Consider the following 19,121-nt stretch of genomic DNA (forward strand, 5'->3'; position numbering starts at 1 on the left):
TCATTGGCAATCATATTTATTAGTATCCCAAAATTCAACAATCACTCACTCACCTCAGTAAGTTTATGAAGGGGGGAAAAGGGAAGCTACCCACTTCATACATGTCTGCAGAGAAAGCTCTTTTTGGATGCCAATCCCATGTGGTGATCTGAGCATAAGAACACAACTTAGCAGTAAATTCATTAAAAAAGGAACAACTCATTTTTAAATCATTTTACTGTATATTACCATAGTCACATTTGAATTGGCAGAACTGTTCCCATGACAGACAAGACAGACCTGTCATTCAAGGAAGAATAAGTGAAGGTTTTCATAATGTTTGAGGAGAAGTCCCACAGTAACTAACACAAGGATGGCCGCAGCAATCTCAGACAACGGTGTGCAAGTAGGTAGGAACAAAGGGTGTTCCAGCAGTAGCTGGCCTACGTGTGTTGGCCTGAGACCACTGCTGTTTCCTAAGGGGAATTTCTTAATATGTTGGTAAGCAGGTCACTTGCAACAGACATGTAAGTGGAGAAGGGTGACACTTCGCAGAATAAATTCTGTAAGTTTCTGGGCAGGTTCTCCAAATGTCATTGGTGATAAATGGTTGTTGAATTATGATTCTGCAAAGGTAATCCCATAAACAGACAACAGGGAATTTTACAACTGGTGAAATTCTTAGGCCAAAAATTAAATAGCCACACATACCAAACCTACACACCGTGAATTAAAATGATGCCATGTTAGGCCTTCTGAAGGAATCAGAGCAGGAAAGATTATTCAAAGAGAAGATCCTCATCCTTCTCTTCAGCCAGAAGATTAGCAGGTTCCATCACCTGTCCAGCTGCCTTCCGTTGTTCCAAGTCCTTCTCAGACTTTTCCTTGAGAATCTTTTTCTTCTCCTGTATTTTCTTTAACCTATAAAATAAAATAAAGGAGGGAATTTTCTGAATGCTGTTTTGGTACTAAGTAGAATTGATTTCTTCTAGTTTTGTAACAAGGATAATAAACACCTACAAAGTAGAACAAAATTCTACCTTTATTAATTTCAATTTCAGTAACATATTTATAACCCATTTAAAAAAAAAAAGATTTGAGGTAGAATACACACACATTTTAAGCTAATAACTGATTTCAAAAGCTCCTGTCTCAGGGTGAATAAACTTCGATGTCCATTCCCTGATAATGGAACAGGTTTTCAGCATTCAGACACTAAAATTTTGGATCATTCAATCTGGATTACCACAACCCTGCACATCAACTGAAGGACAAACTAAATTTTGCTAATTACGATTATAAATCATACTCAGAAGCTACTCAAGGTCCAAGACAGCTATGTCTTTCCTGAATACGCCTGCCTTCACCTATCTCCCACTTCTCTGAAACTGACACACTGACCCCTGCACACCACCTATTTAGTATTTATTGTCCCTACTAGCTCTAAATGTTCAGAGCTAATTCCTGTACAGGTATCATTTCTCTCCAAGTACTCTGACTTTCTAATGGTATGATTTATATTATTATGTAATGTCCCCAAGTACTTTATACCTTCTCCTGGAACATTTCCAACATGCAATACATATTTGTTGATTGACTGATTAATTCCAGTTTCTTTTTATGTGGGAGACACCCCATCTAAATCATTGTTTCATTTTAAAGAATTATCGAGGCTATTTATAGTTTCTCTGAAGGGCCTGAGTTTTCAGAGATGCCATATTTTAGGTGTGTGCAAAACTTGGCACAGATCTACCTCCACAGCCTTTGGCAATATTATTCCTTGTTTCTTATCAGAATAAAATACAAGTTGTACTAATTCTTTTTTTTTTTTTGCCCGCGCTGCACTGCATGTGGGATCTTAGTTCCCTGACCAGGGATCAAACCCATGGCCCCTGCAATGGAAGCGTGGAGTCTTAACCACTGCCAGGGAAGTCCCAAGCTGTGCTAATTCTAAAGAACATAAGCCAACATGTCTCAGCAAATCGAGCTTTTGGAATATGGAAAAACAAAAAATGATCAATAACTGCAAATTCCAACAAACCTATAGAACTCTTCTCTCTCTCTCTCATCCAGCTCTGTGATGATATAAGCAAGGGTACGTTCAATCCGGGGAATGATGACTAGGGTTTAAAAAATATATATATAGTGAGAACTTCAAATCTTTTTTCAAATTGCCAGTGCTCATTTGTATAACAGTAACATTTTTTCTAACTGTAAAATAAATGTACATTTAATGCAAAAAACAAAAACACAGGGAAATAAAATGAAGTATAATCCAACCACTCTATAGTTAACTAATTATAAATATTTTGGAATATGCCCTCATACTGTCTTTTCTATGGACAGGTAACACTGGACCATGATATATATACAACACTGAATATACTGAATTTATATGAATATGTAACATTGAACCATATGTTACAAATAGATGTTATTTTAAATACAACAGCAATCCATTGTTAAAAACTGGAGCACTGAGCAGAGAGAATACAGTAAGTTGAATTTTGTGTCAATCATAAGGTTCTACTTTACACAGAATTTGCCTATTCTGCTTCTAGAATGTGAACTCCTTGTGAACTGAAACTGTTACCTTATCCATTTTGTTTTGCTTGCAATTCCATGCAAGAGGCTGGCACAAGCAAGCAGTCAGGAAATGTGTTTTAAGTTTTTAAACAATGAGATAACTTCCTCTTTAACACTAATAGAGCCCAAGCAAAATAATTTCCTTGCTGCTCAAATTTTGCTCCTTTCTTACTTTAAAATTGAATAAGTGTTGCTTTAATGAAAACTGAGTTTCTTAAGCAAAAAGTACTGTGGCAACATTCAGCAGTCATAGTTTTAAAATAATGAAATGAGAGATGGAAAATAAATACATTCAATGGGAAAATTTATTTTTAGAAATCAAGAAGAACAGCAAGAGAACAGGACATAAGGCCTAAGAGAGACAGCTTTAAAGTTTAATACTTCATGTGTTCAAAAACATTTATCACTCAGTCATTGGAAAGAACTTACAAAAACATTAGGGCTCTTGAGAAATAGTTTCACCTTTTATTCATGAATAATCAGAAATGAGTAAAACATTCCGTACTTTTTAACTCACCACTCTCCTCTAACTACCCGCTAAATCATACACACACTTCTATCAAAGGATTTACTAACAGTTATCTGTATTACTGACTCACTGCCCTTCCTACTGTGGGCAGGGGCAACATCTTATTCAGCAGGTGATCAGTGCCTGATTCCTAGTAGGTCCGTGACAAATGTGGAGGTGCGGACAAGAGGATGGACAAAGAGCCTCACAGCAGCTTACACTCACCATGTTCAATGGCATTTACACGCCTGTTGGTTATCTTAATAGCTTCATCCAAAGTAACAAAGGAAGTCTAAAATAAGAGGATAAATTAATAATGTAAGCACAAAGTCTTCCTACTCATGCCCTGTCCACCACTTGCCTTCACTCAGCACTTGTAGAAACATTTGGAAACCAAGACTACTTCAACATACTTAAAGAACAGAAAATTCTTATGAGATTTCCATAGAGCTAACATGATTTCCATTCTATTAGAATTTGTTTACTTCAGACTCACCTGAAGTTATAAAGATGGCATGAGAAGAGAATCATACACTAATGACCTAGATATATATTAACTGGCTACAAAGCAGGGGGGGAAAAAAAGGCTTTCATGCATAAACCATATTATATTTGCATTTAAATCTATATTGACTATTGCTGTTCTCACCTAGCCAAGAGTGAAACTATACCATTGCACAAACATTTTGTTAGTAGTAAAAAGTAGGGACAATGGTGCAGAAGCCACCATTTCAGAAACTTACCTGCAGCGAAGCTAGTTCCACCAGTAGTTCCACTGCTTTGGCATAATTCCTCTTCAGTTTAGCCAACTGTTCACCTCCTCTGGCTAAACCAGTCAGTTCATAACCTGAAAGAACCAGTCAGACAACATTTGTATTTAGGGTGTAATCTTCCCCATAAACTTCCCAAAAGAAGATAAGTCAGAATAATACCAAACATGGAAAAACAAATTCACTAACCCAAACATTAAGTGCCCATTTCACTCCCCCAAAACTGTAGGACATGTTGCTGAGTAGTTTTGCACAAGGATACTTTCTAAATCTAACTATAGGAGAAGTTACCTTGCTGGATTAACGAATGCACCCCTTCCCTTTGTAGATTATACTGCCTGATGCCCCAGTACGGTTGACACTCTCTGTTAACAGGTGACTCACTAGAATATTCTACTTCTTTATTCAAGCAGTACTAAATATTTGATGTGAACCAATTTAATATGAGGGCCAAAGAAAGAATATTGTTGTTTCTATGAAAGAAAGTTGATTAGTTTGGAAAGACTCAACGAAGATGCGTTACTACCTGAAACATGCTGTCAAATTAGGAAAAGGTGAGACAATTATAAAAAAATCGGGCAGGCTGGCTATAAAAGTCTAGGAAGATTCAGCATTCAGATTGTATCACAGTGCCTAAGATCTTACTGTACTTTAAAAAGACCCAAACTGGAAATTATAAACAATACATTGTGGGTGTGGTTTATGCAGACAGACAACATGGAAGTCTAATCAGTGGATTCATACTCAAAGAAAGGCCATGGCCTTATATTTTTAAAATTGCAAATGACTCTATAAATTTCTAGGTTGAAATAAAATATTTTAAGCAATGTATAATGTTTTGTGACTCCCTGCAATAACACTTTTTTGATTAACTGATAAACTATTGTCCCAAATATATCTGATAAGAAGGCTTCTGGACTTCCCTGGCGGTCCAGTGATTAAGACTCCACACTCCCAATGCAAGGGGCATGGGTTTGATCCCTGGTCGGGGAACTAAGATCCCACATGCTGCCCGGCGACGCCAAAAAAAAAATAAAAAAAAAAAGAAGGTTTCCAACACTGGAACCACTGAACTCTAAGCAGGTCTATTTATCATCATTTTCCAGAATAATTTTCATTTAAAGAGGAACTGGAAGAACCCAGAGACACACACATAAAAAGTTTCACACTTACTGTCAGTTCCTTCATGGTAATGTTCAAATACTGGCAAAGTAACACCTGTTAAACACAGAAACATATATGGATTCACAAACATGTCCTTGAAGTACTGTTTCTTAACCACTGTTTCCTGTGTTTCTTTTTCAGCAAATACTCAAAAGCCAAGAGATTGCCTGGAACTGTAACTGGTTTCAATGAATGAATTTAGGAACCTTCCTTAAGTGTTCATTCCTATTCAAAAGTCAAATTATCCTTAGTAAGGGATCTGGCTGTTACAATGTTTGTTTTTTTCTTTCATCTTTGAGGTGTACATAGTATACAAATAATTGCACATATTTAGTGTATACATTTTGATGAGTATAGAAATATGCATATACCCATGATACCATCGTCACAATTAAGGTAATAAACATATCCATCACCTCCAAAAGATTTGTGTCCCTTTTCCTGTGTGTATGTGTTAAGAACACTCAACATGAGATCTACTTTCTTAAGCTTTTCAGTGCACAACACCCTATTAACTGTAACTATACTACTGTACAGCAGGTCTCTAAAATGTATTTATCTTGTATAACTGTAACTTCACATCCACTGAACAATAGCTTTCCCCACCCCCATCCCCTGGCAACCACCAGTAAACAAGTTTTAACATGTAAAGCCAAACAACTTTGTCTAAGGAGAAAAGATTAATTGGGCCATCAAGATCTTGCTGTATAAACGGGTTAATTTAAAAATGTTATCTTTTCTCTGCCAAGAGTTCCAAAGGGTTGAAAAGTTACCTGCTACATTATCTTTCTTTGCTCTAATCTTCACTTGGGCTTTATTTACATTTTGGATTACTGTGGTGCTGCAGAAAAAGAAAAGGCCTTGATTTAGTTGAGTTTTTAGAGTGAGAAATAAACCAGCAGGGACCCATCAGGTGACTTCAACAAAAGTAAGATGTCATGATTATGCTTTGATGATTGTCTTCTTTCAGAAAAGAACAATCACTGCTACCAGAGGAGGGCCTCAGAGAGCAAAGTATGAACAATATTCAAACATTAGCCATAAGAATACAAAGAATGATTTTAATGTACATGGGCTGCTTAAGTTTTCAATCAGACATGTGGTGCATGGATGTGACTTTAGGGATTTTCTTTCCACTAATGTAATTTGGAGAAAACGTTCCTTCCTTCTGGGTTTGCTGTTCAGAACTGTAGGTGTGCCTAAGCAGGAGTTCAGTTCCTTTACCTTGGAATCTATCTAATTTCCATCTGGCTTTGTCTGACTCCCCACCTGTTACTATCACAAAATAAAGTGTCTTCCTCATAACCACCCTAAAACACCTTCACATACCACATACACACTATTTATTCCCGCCCTCTCATGGAAAAGTCAATGCAAATTGTTATCCTACCAACACTGGCAAAAATTAAAAGTCTACTACTTCAAAACGTCTTATGACAAAAAAAAAAAAAAGGTCGGGTTTCCCTGGTGGTGCAGTGGTTGAGAGTCCGCCTGCCCCAGTCCAGGAAGATCCCACATGCCGCAGAACAGCTGGGCCCGTGAGCCATGGCTGCTGAGCCTACTGTCCGGAGCCTGTGCTCCGCAATGGGAGAGGCCACAACAGTGAGAGGCCCGCGTACCACCAAAAAAAAAAAAAAAAAAAAAAAAAAGGTCTCATGCCCCTCAAGCTGTAAGACTGTCCACAGGTAATGTTCCCAGATAACACAAACTAAGAATGGAGGCATTGTGTTATTGGTAAAGAAGACTAAAATCAAAAACCCTGAAAACTTCCACTTCTGCCCCTGAGTAGTCATTTGACTTTAGGAAGGCACTAAACTTAAACTGAGAACAACAATGCTCGCCTGGTCCACCTCACAGGCTTATTTGGAGAACCAAATGACATAACCAAACATAACATATGTAAAGCAATAACTAAGCCATTTTGTACACTTTGTAAAGCACACATTGACATATGCCATAAAGTCCATGCCCTTTAAACAACCAATTCCATTCTCAAAAATTTTCCTAAGGAAATAATTCAACAGAAATTTAAAAATATATACATAAAGATGTTCATGGCACCTTTTCTAATAATCCAAATATCTGAAAATCAACCCAAAGGCCCACCATTACAGGAAAACGTTAATACATTATCATACATCTAAAGATTATGCAGCTATGTGAAAATAGGGAAAAATGTTTATGATACAATACTAAATGAAAATGGACTGTAAAATATTAAGTATTCTGTGCCTGCAACTATGTAACAGATACACGTGGGTGGTAATAAACACAAAAGTGTTAAGGTGATGGGGTTAAAAGTGTTCTTATTATTACTATATCATTTGTCTTTAATGCTTATGTATTTTTTTTAAATTAAAAGAGGCTTTTACATGAAATTATGAACATGATAGCACTTTGTTTTTCAAAACACCCCACTTAAGTGTTCTTACCTGAAGTCCCCTGCTGTGAACTTGGCCTCAGCAAGTGAAAAGGCAGCTTCTCTCATCACTTCACCCATCAACATTTTAGTCTGGAAAAGCAAAAACCAATAGCCAATAAAACCAAGTTTTTTTACAGGGAAAAATCATATCATAATCATGTTCCTTTAACAACCATCAGTATTTTACACCAGGTGTACATGTAAATATTGATTTGGTAACAATAAAATAAATATATCCAATTTTGCTTGAACAGTTTTGGTTACGGTTACTAACAATGTTGCAAAACCATGAGTTTTATAATTAAAATACTGGAACAAAGGCACTAAGAAATAGAAAACTGAATCTTTACTGAAGGGCTGACCTTATTCCTGAATGAGTCCATGCTGTTTTGCTCAAATTAATCTTTTAAATTCACTATACTGCTCTCAAAATCCTAATGGCACAGTGATTCTAAAATCTGGAATATTTAATGTTTGAGAATACACAATAATTTTTTTTGAAAGAGAAGAAAAACTGGGACAGGTGGGTAGAAAGTTACCAGACAGGCCAGAGGACAGTTATAATAAATTCTGGGGAAAGAGCATTTCGGGCATTAGAAACAGCTAATGCAAAGGTCCTAGAGGAGGATGTTAGAAAAAAAGCTCCAAATGAGATCAGAGGGGCAGGCAGGGGCCAGAGCAGATCAAGTGGGGTTTGGGGGCAAGAGTAAAGAGTTTGAATCTTATTAAATGTACTTTCTGAAACTTGTTACATTTACAATGGCATTTTTACTTTTGAAAGAAAAATGTTTAATTAAAATGCCAACGGTCGTGCTGGATTTTCCATAGACACTTCTAAAATAAATACAATTCTAAGCAAACTTCACTCTACCTCTATTATCTTCTTAAGGATCTGTCGAAATCGAAGAGTTAAGGCGTCAGATTTTTTCTTTAGGAGGTTTCGACCTGTCTGTGCTCCTTTTAACCGAGCCCTCATGATGGTCTGTGCCCTATGTAAATAAAGTTAAAGACATTTAAAATAAAAATACTTCCCCAATATGGTGTTAAAATTATGCGAATTCCTTGATGTCATGAGAGCAAGAATATATACCATTTGTAACTGACAGGCTTAACTGGTTTCTCAATACTGTAGATTTCCACCCTCAGTGTTCCATAAATAAGAAGCCTTTTTTATTTAAAACAGAAACAATCCTTTAATAAGAACTTAATAATTTGATAAATAAGTTAATAACATTAATAATTTAATAAATTATAATAATAAATATTACTTAATAATTGGTTAATAATTTAATAAATTTTATTATGATTTAATAAATATTTATTAGAACTATTTTATGATACCAGCATAGTTTAAATAATTACTTGATTTGTGAGTTAAAACAGTATATGTTTCCATTAGGTATGCACTAAGAAAAAAAAAATCTGTCCAATGATATATGTCAAAATTTGAAATGCATTTACCTTCAGGACCAACAATTCTACTTTAAGGGATTTATCCCCCTGATTTACTCCCACATGTACACAAAAACATGTACAAGGTCAAGAACGAGTAGTCCAGCCTTATTTATAATAGCAAAAGGGTGGGAACAAGTTAAATGTTCCACAAATCACGGTTCATCATACAACAGAATGATGTGAAGCCATTAAAAAAAAAGAGGAAGGTAGATCTGCATGTGCTCCTCATATTACATTGTCTCAGTTATGCACAGTAAGGGATGAATGTGCTTATATAGAGAATAGTTCTAGAGAGGTTCACAGAAAGTGGTAACAGTTTCCTTTGGAAAGTGAGGTTGAGTGAAAAAGATGGATTTACTTTTTACTACTATATTCTGTTTTACCTTCTGTATTTCATACCACAATCATTTATCACTTTTTCCATTAAAAGTGTGGCATTGAAGTGTTTTGATATCATCAATTAAGACTCTACTACCAATCACTTTACTAATTTGTAAATGACTCCAGGTAACAAATAACACATATAAGTAAACACTTCTGAGAAGTGACAAGCCACTTAAATCTCCTTACCTCCCTACTTCAATCTTTTCTCATCAGAAACCCCAAAACCAAAGTCAAGAAAGCAACAGCAGAAATTGACATTTCCATTCTTGCTACCATATGCCAGATAAAATTTAATAATGAGAAAGGATAATAAGATTCAATAATCAATTGTATAACATACCTAAAGTGATTTAAGGGGACATAATTTCATATGACTGGTGTTATTACCAACTGCAAAATAGTTTTTGCTAAACTTCTGACTAAATTCTTGGATTATACTGAATCTTCTACCATAGGCCAAAGATTACTAAAATAATTCTATAGCTGGAAGGGGCTTTAGACATTATCTTGAAAGATAGGAAAACGAAGCTCAGAAAAGTGAAACGACTTTCCCACAGTCACTCAGTGAAGAAAATGCAGAGCAAGACCTGAAACAGATTTCTGACTCCAGGGATTTAACCAAGGTTCAAACCTAGGTCCACTGTACCCCAACCATGTGCCATACTACCTCACCTATAGATTAAGGGGACATAGTTCAGGTGAACAGTTCTGTCTTTGAAAAACTAGCTATCAATGGCTGAATTTGCACTGACTAGCTTCACTGGAGGTCTAACCAAGTGAAGCTGGTTCAGCTTCCAGCCTGAGCAAGAGCTATGCACCCCAATGTACCGTGTTGTTGACACTAACCACCAGACTTTGGGCTCAAAGAGTTGAACCAAATTTAAGTCAAGTCCTAGTACTGCAAATAGCAGCAAGTTTACAGTAAAAAGGTGAACTGGTTCATAAAACTGAATTCACCACGCTAATTTTAATTTCCTCCTATATTTAATTTCTTTTCTCATGAAATAGACAAATTTTAATTCCTGAGACTCAAAGAGTGACTTGCCCAAAGGCTTATAGCCAGTATGTAGGAGAACCTGGATGTGACTGACTTCTGTTGACTCCAAATCCGTCATGCCTCTTTTGCTTCCACTCTAAACTTGTTTTGCTCTCTCTGGTGCCTAAGTGGGTGACAGCCCCATTTCACAGGATAACACTGTAAGGTAGTAGTGTCTGAAACAGAAGTCACTAGTGTGTTTCCTAGCCTCGCTCTTTAAACACTTGTTATTTTACAAGTTACAGAGCTGCTTGGCCCTACAAAAAATGTTTGACCTTCAGCTAGGATGATGACTTTGCTTCCAGCTGAATCAAAAACATCTGACTACATGACAAAGTACCTGCTGATAAGCCTTGGGGAAAATATTTAGAGAAGCAGTTACTTCCTGCACCTGATTTTCCTCTCAATCGGCAAGCTGAGTGCTCTCAAATAGCAATTTTCACATTCACAAACCTATCATTCTTGTCTAAGCCCAAAGAGTGTATTTTCACCTCTTAGTCTCAAAGTAAAAACAAAACAAAACAAAATGTTAACATTCTGACTACTAGCAAAGATAAACACAGCCAGACATTAAAACTGTGAAAACAGATATTATTCAGTAACCACTGACAGCAGGGGAAAGAGCTGAGCTCCTTTCTGATTGTGCACAGGTGATTAGGCATTTTAAAATGAGCGAGGAGAGTGAGAGTGGATGCGAGTCAGAGAAAAATTCCAAAAGGTTGGGCATTGGAAATGCCATCAGGCCAGCTGTGTCTGCTAGCAGGCAATTAAGGAAGGGAGGTCAGGGGCATAGTCTCAGGTGTTGCATAGAACAAAGAGTAAATTCTGGCTGGATGAGTTTTCTCAAGCAGGCATTTTACTAGGGGCTGGAGTCATTCTAGGAACATAGCCTTAGGCTACTAGAAGCCATGCTAGAGTCTGGTGTCTCTTAGGGCAGAGGTTTGGATGGAGTCAGTCTTTAAGTGCTGGGAGTTCTACAGTCCTCACTACCCCAGGGTAGTACTGAGCCTTATCTATTTCACAGGCACTGCCTTTCTCCACAACTGACTTACTTCCCACCTAGGACTAACAGCTATTAGAAAGTCAATAGGCAAAGGTAGAAACCAAACAAACAAAATCCCCTTCATTTCATTAAAAGCTGTAGCCACCCAGGTAGGTACAGAAATCTAGGTTTGGGGGTTAAAATACAACTCTTATTTTAAAGCATCCTCAGATTCTCTGAGAAAAAGTCAAAATAAAGAAAAACAGCAGAACACCCCCAAAGAGATAGGACCACAATCAAAAGATCTAAGTGTCAAAGCCAAAACTGATTTTCTGCTCCTCAGTGAAAAAAAGAGGAAAAGGAAGAGGGGGAGGGGGAGAGGGCAAATAAGAACAATCTTCACCTTCCACAAGTTGTTAGGCACGTTTGAGAAAACTTAAAATTTTTCTCCTGACAAAGAATTCAGGCCCAAAGAGAAAAGGAGGCCACAACTGAACAGACTCCACGGCATGGGTTCATTTAAGTAACATTTTTTGTGGACCTTCTGTGGATTAATAATCAAGACACTTCTCATCCTGGAGAGAGCTCACAGTCCAGTGGTAAATATACATAAACAAATATGCACTTTACAATGTGATGGGTGATATTAACAGAAGTCTGAATGACATGCAACAGTGACAGACAAAAGGAGTGCCTCGGAAATTCAGGTCTAGCTTCCCACCACATGTGACATTTCAGGGGATCTTGGAAAATGAGTATGGGTATCCAAGATCGAACCTGACGCCCACTTTAGGGCGATTCGATTCAACACCCAAATTGGTTTAGAAGCCTGCTTCCCACCGCAGTAGACTGCTCTTCTCAAAGCATTTATCAGGGCTTCCCTGGTGGCGCAGTGGTTGAGAGTCCGCCTGCCGATGCAGGGGACGCGGGTTCGTGCCCCGGTCCGGGAAGATCCCACACGCCGCGGAGCGGCTGGGCCCGTGAGCCATGGCCGCTGAGCCTGCGCGTCCGGAGCCTGTGCCCCACAACGGGAGAGGCCACAACAGTGAGAAGCCCGCGTACCGCAAAAAAAAAAAAAAAAACAAGCATTTATCAAACTTCGTCCGCTTGTCTATCCCTCCACTAAACTGTGAGCCCTGTTAGGGCAAGAGTGGCGACGATTCATAGTTATATAAATCCAGTGTCCGGATCAATAAGGGAATATGGAATGAATGGCTCGATTAATGACTAAAGTCAGCTGATCTCTACAAAAGCCAGCAGGCCGGGCGCCTGTTCTCACGGGCTGGACTTGCCCTGTCCAGTCTGGTTCACTCAGAGGAATGTGTAAGGGGCCCCTCAGGGAGCCTCGCCCTGGACTCACGAGAAGAGACTGGAGAGAGCTCAGGTCGGCCCAGGAAACAAGGAGCCCCGCTGCTGGTCCAGGGTATGTAGGGATAGCGGCTCGGGCAGGTCTTCCTGAACACCTGTTCGTTCCATTCTTTTACTTACATTCTCGAGGGAAAGATTTCAATTCGGTCTTTGGCCGACATTCTGACGATGTCTGTTCGGCCTGGGTCCCTGGCCGGGCAATCGTGGCTGCAACAAGCCCACCCACTGAGTCTAGCGCTACCTGAGTCAGCTGGTTGTGTCCCGTGACCCCCCTGGCGTTGCTAAGAGGCAGCCAGGATACGCCTTCTTAACTTCCGCTTCCTGTCGGTAGGGGTTGGGGGTAGGGGTGTGGGGAAGGCGACAGGAAGAAGGCGATGCCCGGATGTTGAGGCGCGCGCACCCCGGAACCGCCTCTCATTTCCGGTTCGTCTTCTAGCCCCTCCCCCCCGCCCCCGCCCCCCCCCCAGTCTGCAGCTCCCAGGCGGCTGCGCAGGGCGAGGCGAAAGACCAGGGAAGAGTACACTCGTTCTCTTCCTCCACTTTTCATTTTTGGTCACAGCGCCGCCTCATGGTTGACTAAAGCTTTCAGAGAGGATTTATTTTTCAGGGACAAGGAATCAGAGTCCTCCCTCTTACCTGCGCCTTGAAGGTTCCTTAGCGAAAGCTAAAGACAGCGAGAAAACGTACTTTTCAGGTCCTCCTAAGGTCCACATTCTTCTTTGTTCTCGGAGGACCTGGACTCCATGGTCAGTGACGAAGAGGGGCCTCCATCCTGTTGGCGCTTGCGTGCTGCGAGGTGGTTCCGCATGCGCGGTGGGGTCGAGCGAAGCGCACGCTGAGGAGAGTCGGCGGCTGCTACGGGTGCATCAAGTCTGGTCTCTCCGATTGAAGAGCGTGGCGCCGGACACCAGTGCGGGATTCACACACATACCTCAGGTGACTAGTCGCCCCGATCGGTTTCTCCAGGAATTCACTTTGCTTGTGTCCAGTGACGTGGGTGATCGATAGAGGGTAGGCCCCGGGCTAACACCCCCTCCTTCTCCCGTCCCTGCGCGGGAAGTGTCTGCACACAGCTGCCACCGCCCGCCGGCTCCGTGTCGGTCTCCCCGTGTACCAGAGGTGTCATGGTGCGAACGGAGGCCTCTCGTGAAGGGAGGCGGGCCGAGTGACTGAACAGCCCTTTCAGTGTGCTTCAAGTGGGGACGCCGTGAGGTGGGGCGGCCTTGGGAGAATGCCGTGACGCCCCCGCCCCGGGACGCGAACACTTTGCCCTTTCCGGGCCTGAGAGTTCCATCCTTTTTTTTTTTTTTCTTCCGCCCCAGCAAATACTCTCAATTGTAACCAGACCTGGCACTTCAAGGAACCCGTTGATTGGGCCACGATATTGACAAGAGTTGGGTTAAAAAAAAGATCCAAGTTTGTTCATCTGATAAGTGATAGTAAAAAAATCGAAGCTGCTTTCGCCCTGTGTTGCTGGAGTGGTGCGTTTCTGGAGAGTGAGTCGCTCCTTAAGATGGCACTAAAAGATCCTACTGAAGAGTTTATTACTCTTCGTATCGGTTTGCCGTGTTTCAGCACCGATGAGAATAGACTTGTAGAAATACGCGCTGTGATCTTACGGTTAAGCAGAACTAAAACACATAAGATACGGGAATTTCAGGTCCCTTTTGTCAGCGCCCCAAACTTAGGCTACTTTAACGTTCATTAACAAGAAACATTGTTTCTTGGGGAAAAGGTGTAGCAAAGAAGTCTTGTTTTTTCTACCGATTTAAGCTGTTATCCAAGGGGAAAAAACCTTGTAACTCTGTGTCTTTCAACAGTTTGGAATTATTTACGTAGAGCTTTACTGCCTCTTCTCAGTTCATTGGATGCCACATGACAGTTAGCGATTCTCAAAACATCTCAAAAAGATGCACAGTAATGTTTTTAGAGATGGGTGCTTCCTATTTCAATGACAGTGAACTAGTTTAAAAGCTTTATTTGTGTAGCACTTATGTAGTAAAAACGAGCATTCAGAACGTAACTAAGTGTTAGGGCCGAATCAGCATGATCACGGGAGTTGCCTCTATCACATCATACTTTACTTTGGAAACGAATGTGGACTTCTGTATCCATTATGGCGACTTGACCATGCAGTGGTTTAAGAAGTCCTGCCTACTGTTTGACCAGGCAAAATTACTGACATTGCAGGGTATTTGAAATTATCTTGGAATTCAGTTCATGTATTTTGAAAGATGGGTGTTCTTTACTGGAGAACACATACTGTATTGTAGTACTCTGACATATTGAGGCTTTGTGGGTTAAACTCTGGAGTCAATGTCAGATGACCTGGATTTAGCTCCTGTTGTACTTAGTAAGCATTTGTCTTTGAGGAAGTCATTTAATACTTTATTTTAATAATAATTGTTTAATGAATTAAGTTACAAAATGGAAATGATAGCTCCTTTGCCTTTTAATAGCTTATATTTGTATAGCACATTACACTTTCCAAATTTTATCACATGTATATTATTTCATTTGATACCCGCCACAAACCGGTGAAGTACATGGCACACACTAGAAACTACAGTTAATGGGAATGCATTTCCCAAGCAGCCACAGCTAGTAAGTAGGAGAGCGAAGTCTGGAACCCATGTCTAGAACTATTCCCAAAGTCAGGCTATGCTACTTGCCTGACTTGAGGACCCTATTGAGGGCAAAATAAAATAAGTCGAAGTGCTTTGAAAATTATGTAAAAGGGCTGATAGATACTTGATGTGTGACTCCTATTCTCCTGACTGATTTTTTTCAAAGTGAGTGTTATTAGCATAATATTTCCATAAATAAGGAGATAGTTTCAAAATCTGTTAACCATTATGCAGGTTCTTTTGCAAAGTAGATTTTTTTTATACTCCATTACTTGTCTTTTACTGGGAATGACATACCATTAGCAGTATTCCTTTATTTACACCGTCTATTGCAAAGAGACTTGTACCTCCTGAAGCATTAGCATCCATATCTCCCTTCAGGATTCTTTTACACGATTGTCTATGTTCTTTTACAATTGAATTAAGTCTTGCTTCTCCAAAATTATTGGCTTTACTATTTGAAGAAACTTGGTGAGTAAAAGTGGTTAGCACCTGTTAAATCTCTTAAAACTGTTTCATACATTTCCGTAACGTTTATTTTTATATCCAGTTTGAAACTTTTTCAGCTCTCAAATTTTAGTACTTTACATGCAGATATTTGACAACAGTTGTCCAAGAAAAAAAAAAGCCCTGTTTAAAAATGAAACAACCAGCTCAGCTGTTTCTTGGTGGGTAATTGAATGTCTGCTTCCCTTTATTTCCTAAATCCCTGTTTTGTCAGGCTTCAAAGAGAAATATATCTCTGCCACTATTATTAATATGCAGCTTTATTTTTTGTTATATGGGATAGGTTAATACTAAAAGTTTGCACTAATTTATAGTTTATGTTCCAGCACTGAATATGTACATTGATAGTGCTTTTTGTTTAAGATGTTTTACTGATTGTCATGTATTTATCAGTGATATTGAGAGAAAATATAGCCTGATGTATAAGACACAAACTATGGATTCAAACTTCATAGGTTCAGATTTTGACTGTCATTGTTAGCAGTATATGACAAAACAAGATGCTTAACCCATGCTTCATGTTTTTCATCTATAAAATGGGGAAGACTAGGAGGAAAGTGATACCTCAGGGACATAGGCAGTGGCCAGATAATATAGGACCCTGTAGGTAGTGGAAAAATGTATAAATCAGTGGGTAAGCCACTAGGAAGAAACATGTGGGTGCAGGTAGCAAGTTCTCAAACTGCTCTGAAGCAGAACTCTGGTGTTCTATGAGCTGGATATAGGTGTTCTGTCTTTAAGATAAGTAATGACAGTCTTATTTCCCAATTAATATGAAAAAAAATAAGTTAGTAGGTGAAGTTTCACAAATTTTTCATAGGACCTTAGGTCTTATTATTGCCTGTCTTCTGAGCTTTGACAATAGTAAGTTAGTTAAGGTTAGCAGAAAAACATGAAAATTATCAACTATGATTAATTTGAAAGCTTCCTTTTAAAAATGTGTTTCTACATATGGTATGATTTTAGGCCTGTGGGTCATAATAGGAGTGGTGTTGAAAATAGGTTGGGTGGATCAAAGGGAGTAGTTTTAAATATATTTAATGTGTGGAGGTTAAGAGAAACTTGAACTTTATAGTAGTGGGAATCTATAAAGCTGTTCTCGAGCTTCGGTATAACTATTCAACAAAAGAGAAGAATATTTGGGAGTAATGGGAAAAGTGGAAGCTAAAAATTATGGTAGTTGTGAATTAAATTCAAGTTTGTTTTAAGAGGAAAAAAATTCAGATTACTGTCTTTTGTGATTAATAAATTTTTTGTTTTTGTCTTGACATGTGATACTATAATTTTGGCTATAATAAATAATAGAGTATATCATTTGATATATGGTTAGGGTTAGGATTTAATTTGTTGGAAGAGTCTTCCCTTCATGTAGCAGGCAGTAACATATCCAGTCTTAGCTGACTTGGAGGAAGAATAGCTTTAGTTTTTCTGACAGGTTTATAATAGTAGTGATGCTTCCTATCATTTGTTATTTCTTAAAGTATTAAAATAATATTTTACTCTTAAGGTATACCTTTAATCCTTCAGCGTCAGGACTTTGTAAATGGTCGTTATTTTTTATGATTCCTCTGAAACTGATGGTAGAGAATCACGCAAGCCTTACAAAAATGTGGAGCAAAATAAAAATTAAAGCTTGGTTCCAGAACATTCCTCTGTTTTCTGGTACCATTTAAGAAGTTTAAAGAGGGGAGAAAACCAATAACTTCTTCCAGTGGCAAGATGTGGAAAATTGACATTTTAACATTTTGACCTTTACTGAACACTTACTTGATTCTTTTGTTCAGATTGCAGAATGCCGGGTCTAAGTTGTAGATTTTATCAGCACAAATTTCCTGAGGTGGATGACGTAGTGATGGTGAATGTAAGGTCCATTGCTGAAATGGGAGCTTATGTCAGCTTGCTGGAATACAACAACATCGAAGGCATGATTCTTCTGAGTGAGTTGTCCAGAAGGCGTATCCGTTCTATAAACAAACTCATCCGAATTGGCAGGAATGAATGTGTGGTTGTTATCAGAGTGGACAAAGAAAAAGGTAAATGAGAAAAAGATTTAAAATAATTTATATTTAAAAAATTTATATTTACTTATTAAATATAAGTTTATATTTAATATATAAGTATTCATATATTAAATAATTTATATCTGGAAATTTTTGATTTAAAATGGTTTATTTTAAAATATATTTTTTGTAAATTGCCTACTGAAGTAAAAAAAAAAGAAAAAAAAACACCTCCTTTTGTCTTTAAACTCTTTTACATACAGAGTTGTTAGAGAAGGGTGCTAGTTAACCATCTAAACAAGACCTTTTAAGTTAGTAGTGTTTTGGGGTTTTTTTGGTGGGTTTTTTTTTTTTTAATTTTATTTATTTATTTATTTATTTTGGCTAAGTTGGGTCTTTGTTGCTGTGCACGGGCTTTCTCTAGTTGCGGCAAGCGGGGGCTACTCTTCGTTGCAGTGCATGGGCTTCTCATTGCGGTGGCTTTTCTTGTTGCAGAGCATGGGCTCTAGGCATGCAGGCTTCAGTAGTTGTGGCTCGTGGGCTCTAGAGTGCAGGCTCAGTTGTGGCGCATGGGCTTAGTTGCTCCGCGGCATGTGGGATCTTCCCGGACCATGGCTCGAACCTGTGTCCCCTGCATTGGCAGGCAGATTCTTAACCACCACGCCACCAGGGAAGCCCAGTAGTGGTTTAATTAGTACATCCCAGGACTAGTTTTTGTGAGCCAAGTAACCTGAATTTTATTCCCAGAGGTTATCGGGATCTTGATAATTGACTCATTGCCAAACTCAGCAAACTCAGAGAGACAAATAAGCAAACCAGAGTACTAGTTCATTCATATTTGTCAGGTGCCTTTTTATTGATTTAGAGTTAGATTAGTAATCAGGTTATTGAATAAGTGATGGAAATTGGGCAAAGGTAAGTGGATTTTAGGAATATTTTTTATGTCTTTAAAAAAGCAGTATACTGCAGACAGCACACCCAAAACCCAATATTGTATGTCTCTGATAATCAGAATGTTTGTGACCCCCAGATCCTATGGGATCTTTCCGGCAGAGATGAATAGGTATTCATTTATTTACTCTTTGGGTGCCCCTTCTTTGGACCCCATGTAAATCTTCACCTTTGTGAACACAATTTTTCTAAATATATTGTATAATACCATTGAGTAGGTTTTGTCTTCAACTGGCTTAATATAGTTAAGATAATTTGTTTTAGTCATCTTACTATAGTTTGTTAGATTTTAGTTTCAGGCAAGTGGTTACCATCATGCTTAAAAGACCAATCAGTCACCCTGACTGAGCTTGGCTTTCTGAATCTCCTCAGCCACCTAGTT

At 38.8% G+C, this 19,121-nt stretch overlaps 2 protein-coding genes across 4 annotated transcripts in view; one reads left to right on the forward strand and one right to left on the reverse strand.

The window, feature by feature from the left end:
- Positions 1 to 13,439, reverse strand: ATP6V1D (ATPase H+ transporting V1 subunit D). 3 transcript variants are annotated; one of them, XM_030855292.3, is made up of 9 exons: positions 13,291 to 13,439; positions 8,301 to 8,418; positions 7,440 to 7,519; positions 5,781 to 5,848; positions 5,017 to 5,061; positions 3,817 to 3,920; positions 3,299 to 3,365; positions 2,021 to 2,099; positions 1 to 900 (listed from the first exon to the last, which is right to left on the reverse strand). In XM_030855292.3, exons 1-9 carry the CDS (start codon positions 13,365 to 13,367, stop codon positions 759 to 761), a joined length of 780 nt encoding a protein of 259 aa, XP_030711152.1. In that variant the 5' UTR covers positions 13,368 to 13,439; the 3' UTR covers positions 1 to 758. The 3 variants fall into 3 exon arrangements, with proteins under 3 accessions (XP_030711152.1, XP_030711154.1, XP_030711156.1); XM_030855294.3 differs by lacking the exon at positions 13,291 to 13,439 and adding an exon at positions 12,775 to 12,955; XM_030855296.3 differs by lacking the exon at positions 13,291 to 13,439 and adding an exon at positions 12,647 to 12,771.
- The window catches only part of EIF2S1 (eukaryotic translation initiation factor 2 subunit alpha), a 19,465-nt gene continuing 13,518 nt past the window's right edge, over positions 13,175 to 19,121 (forward strand). Inside the window, exons 1-2 of the mRNA XM_030855289.3 lie at positions 13,175 to 13,590; positions 17,573 to 17,821. Of these exons, the coding sequence (XP_030711149.1) occupies positions 17,581 to 17,821 (241 nt within the window). The 5' untranslated portion in view covers positions 13,175 to 13,590; positions 17,573 to 17,580. The remainder of the gene's footprint in view (positions 13,591 to 17,572; positions 17,822 to 19,121) is intronic.

Source organism: Globicephala melas, chromosome 2 (assembly GCF_963455315.2).
Source record: "Globicephala melas chromosome 2, mGloMel1.2, whole genome shotgun sequence".
NCBI classification, from domain to species: Eukaryota; Metazoa; Chordata; class Mammalia; order Artiodactyla; family Delphinidae; genus Globicephala; species Globicephala melas.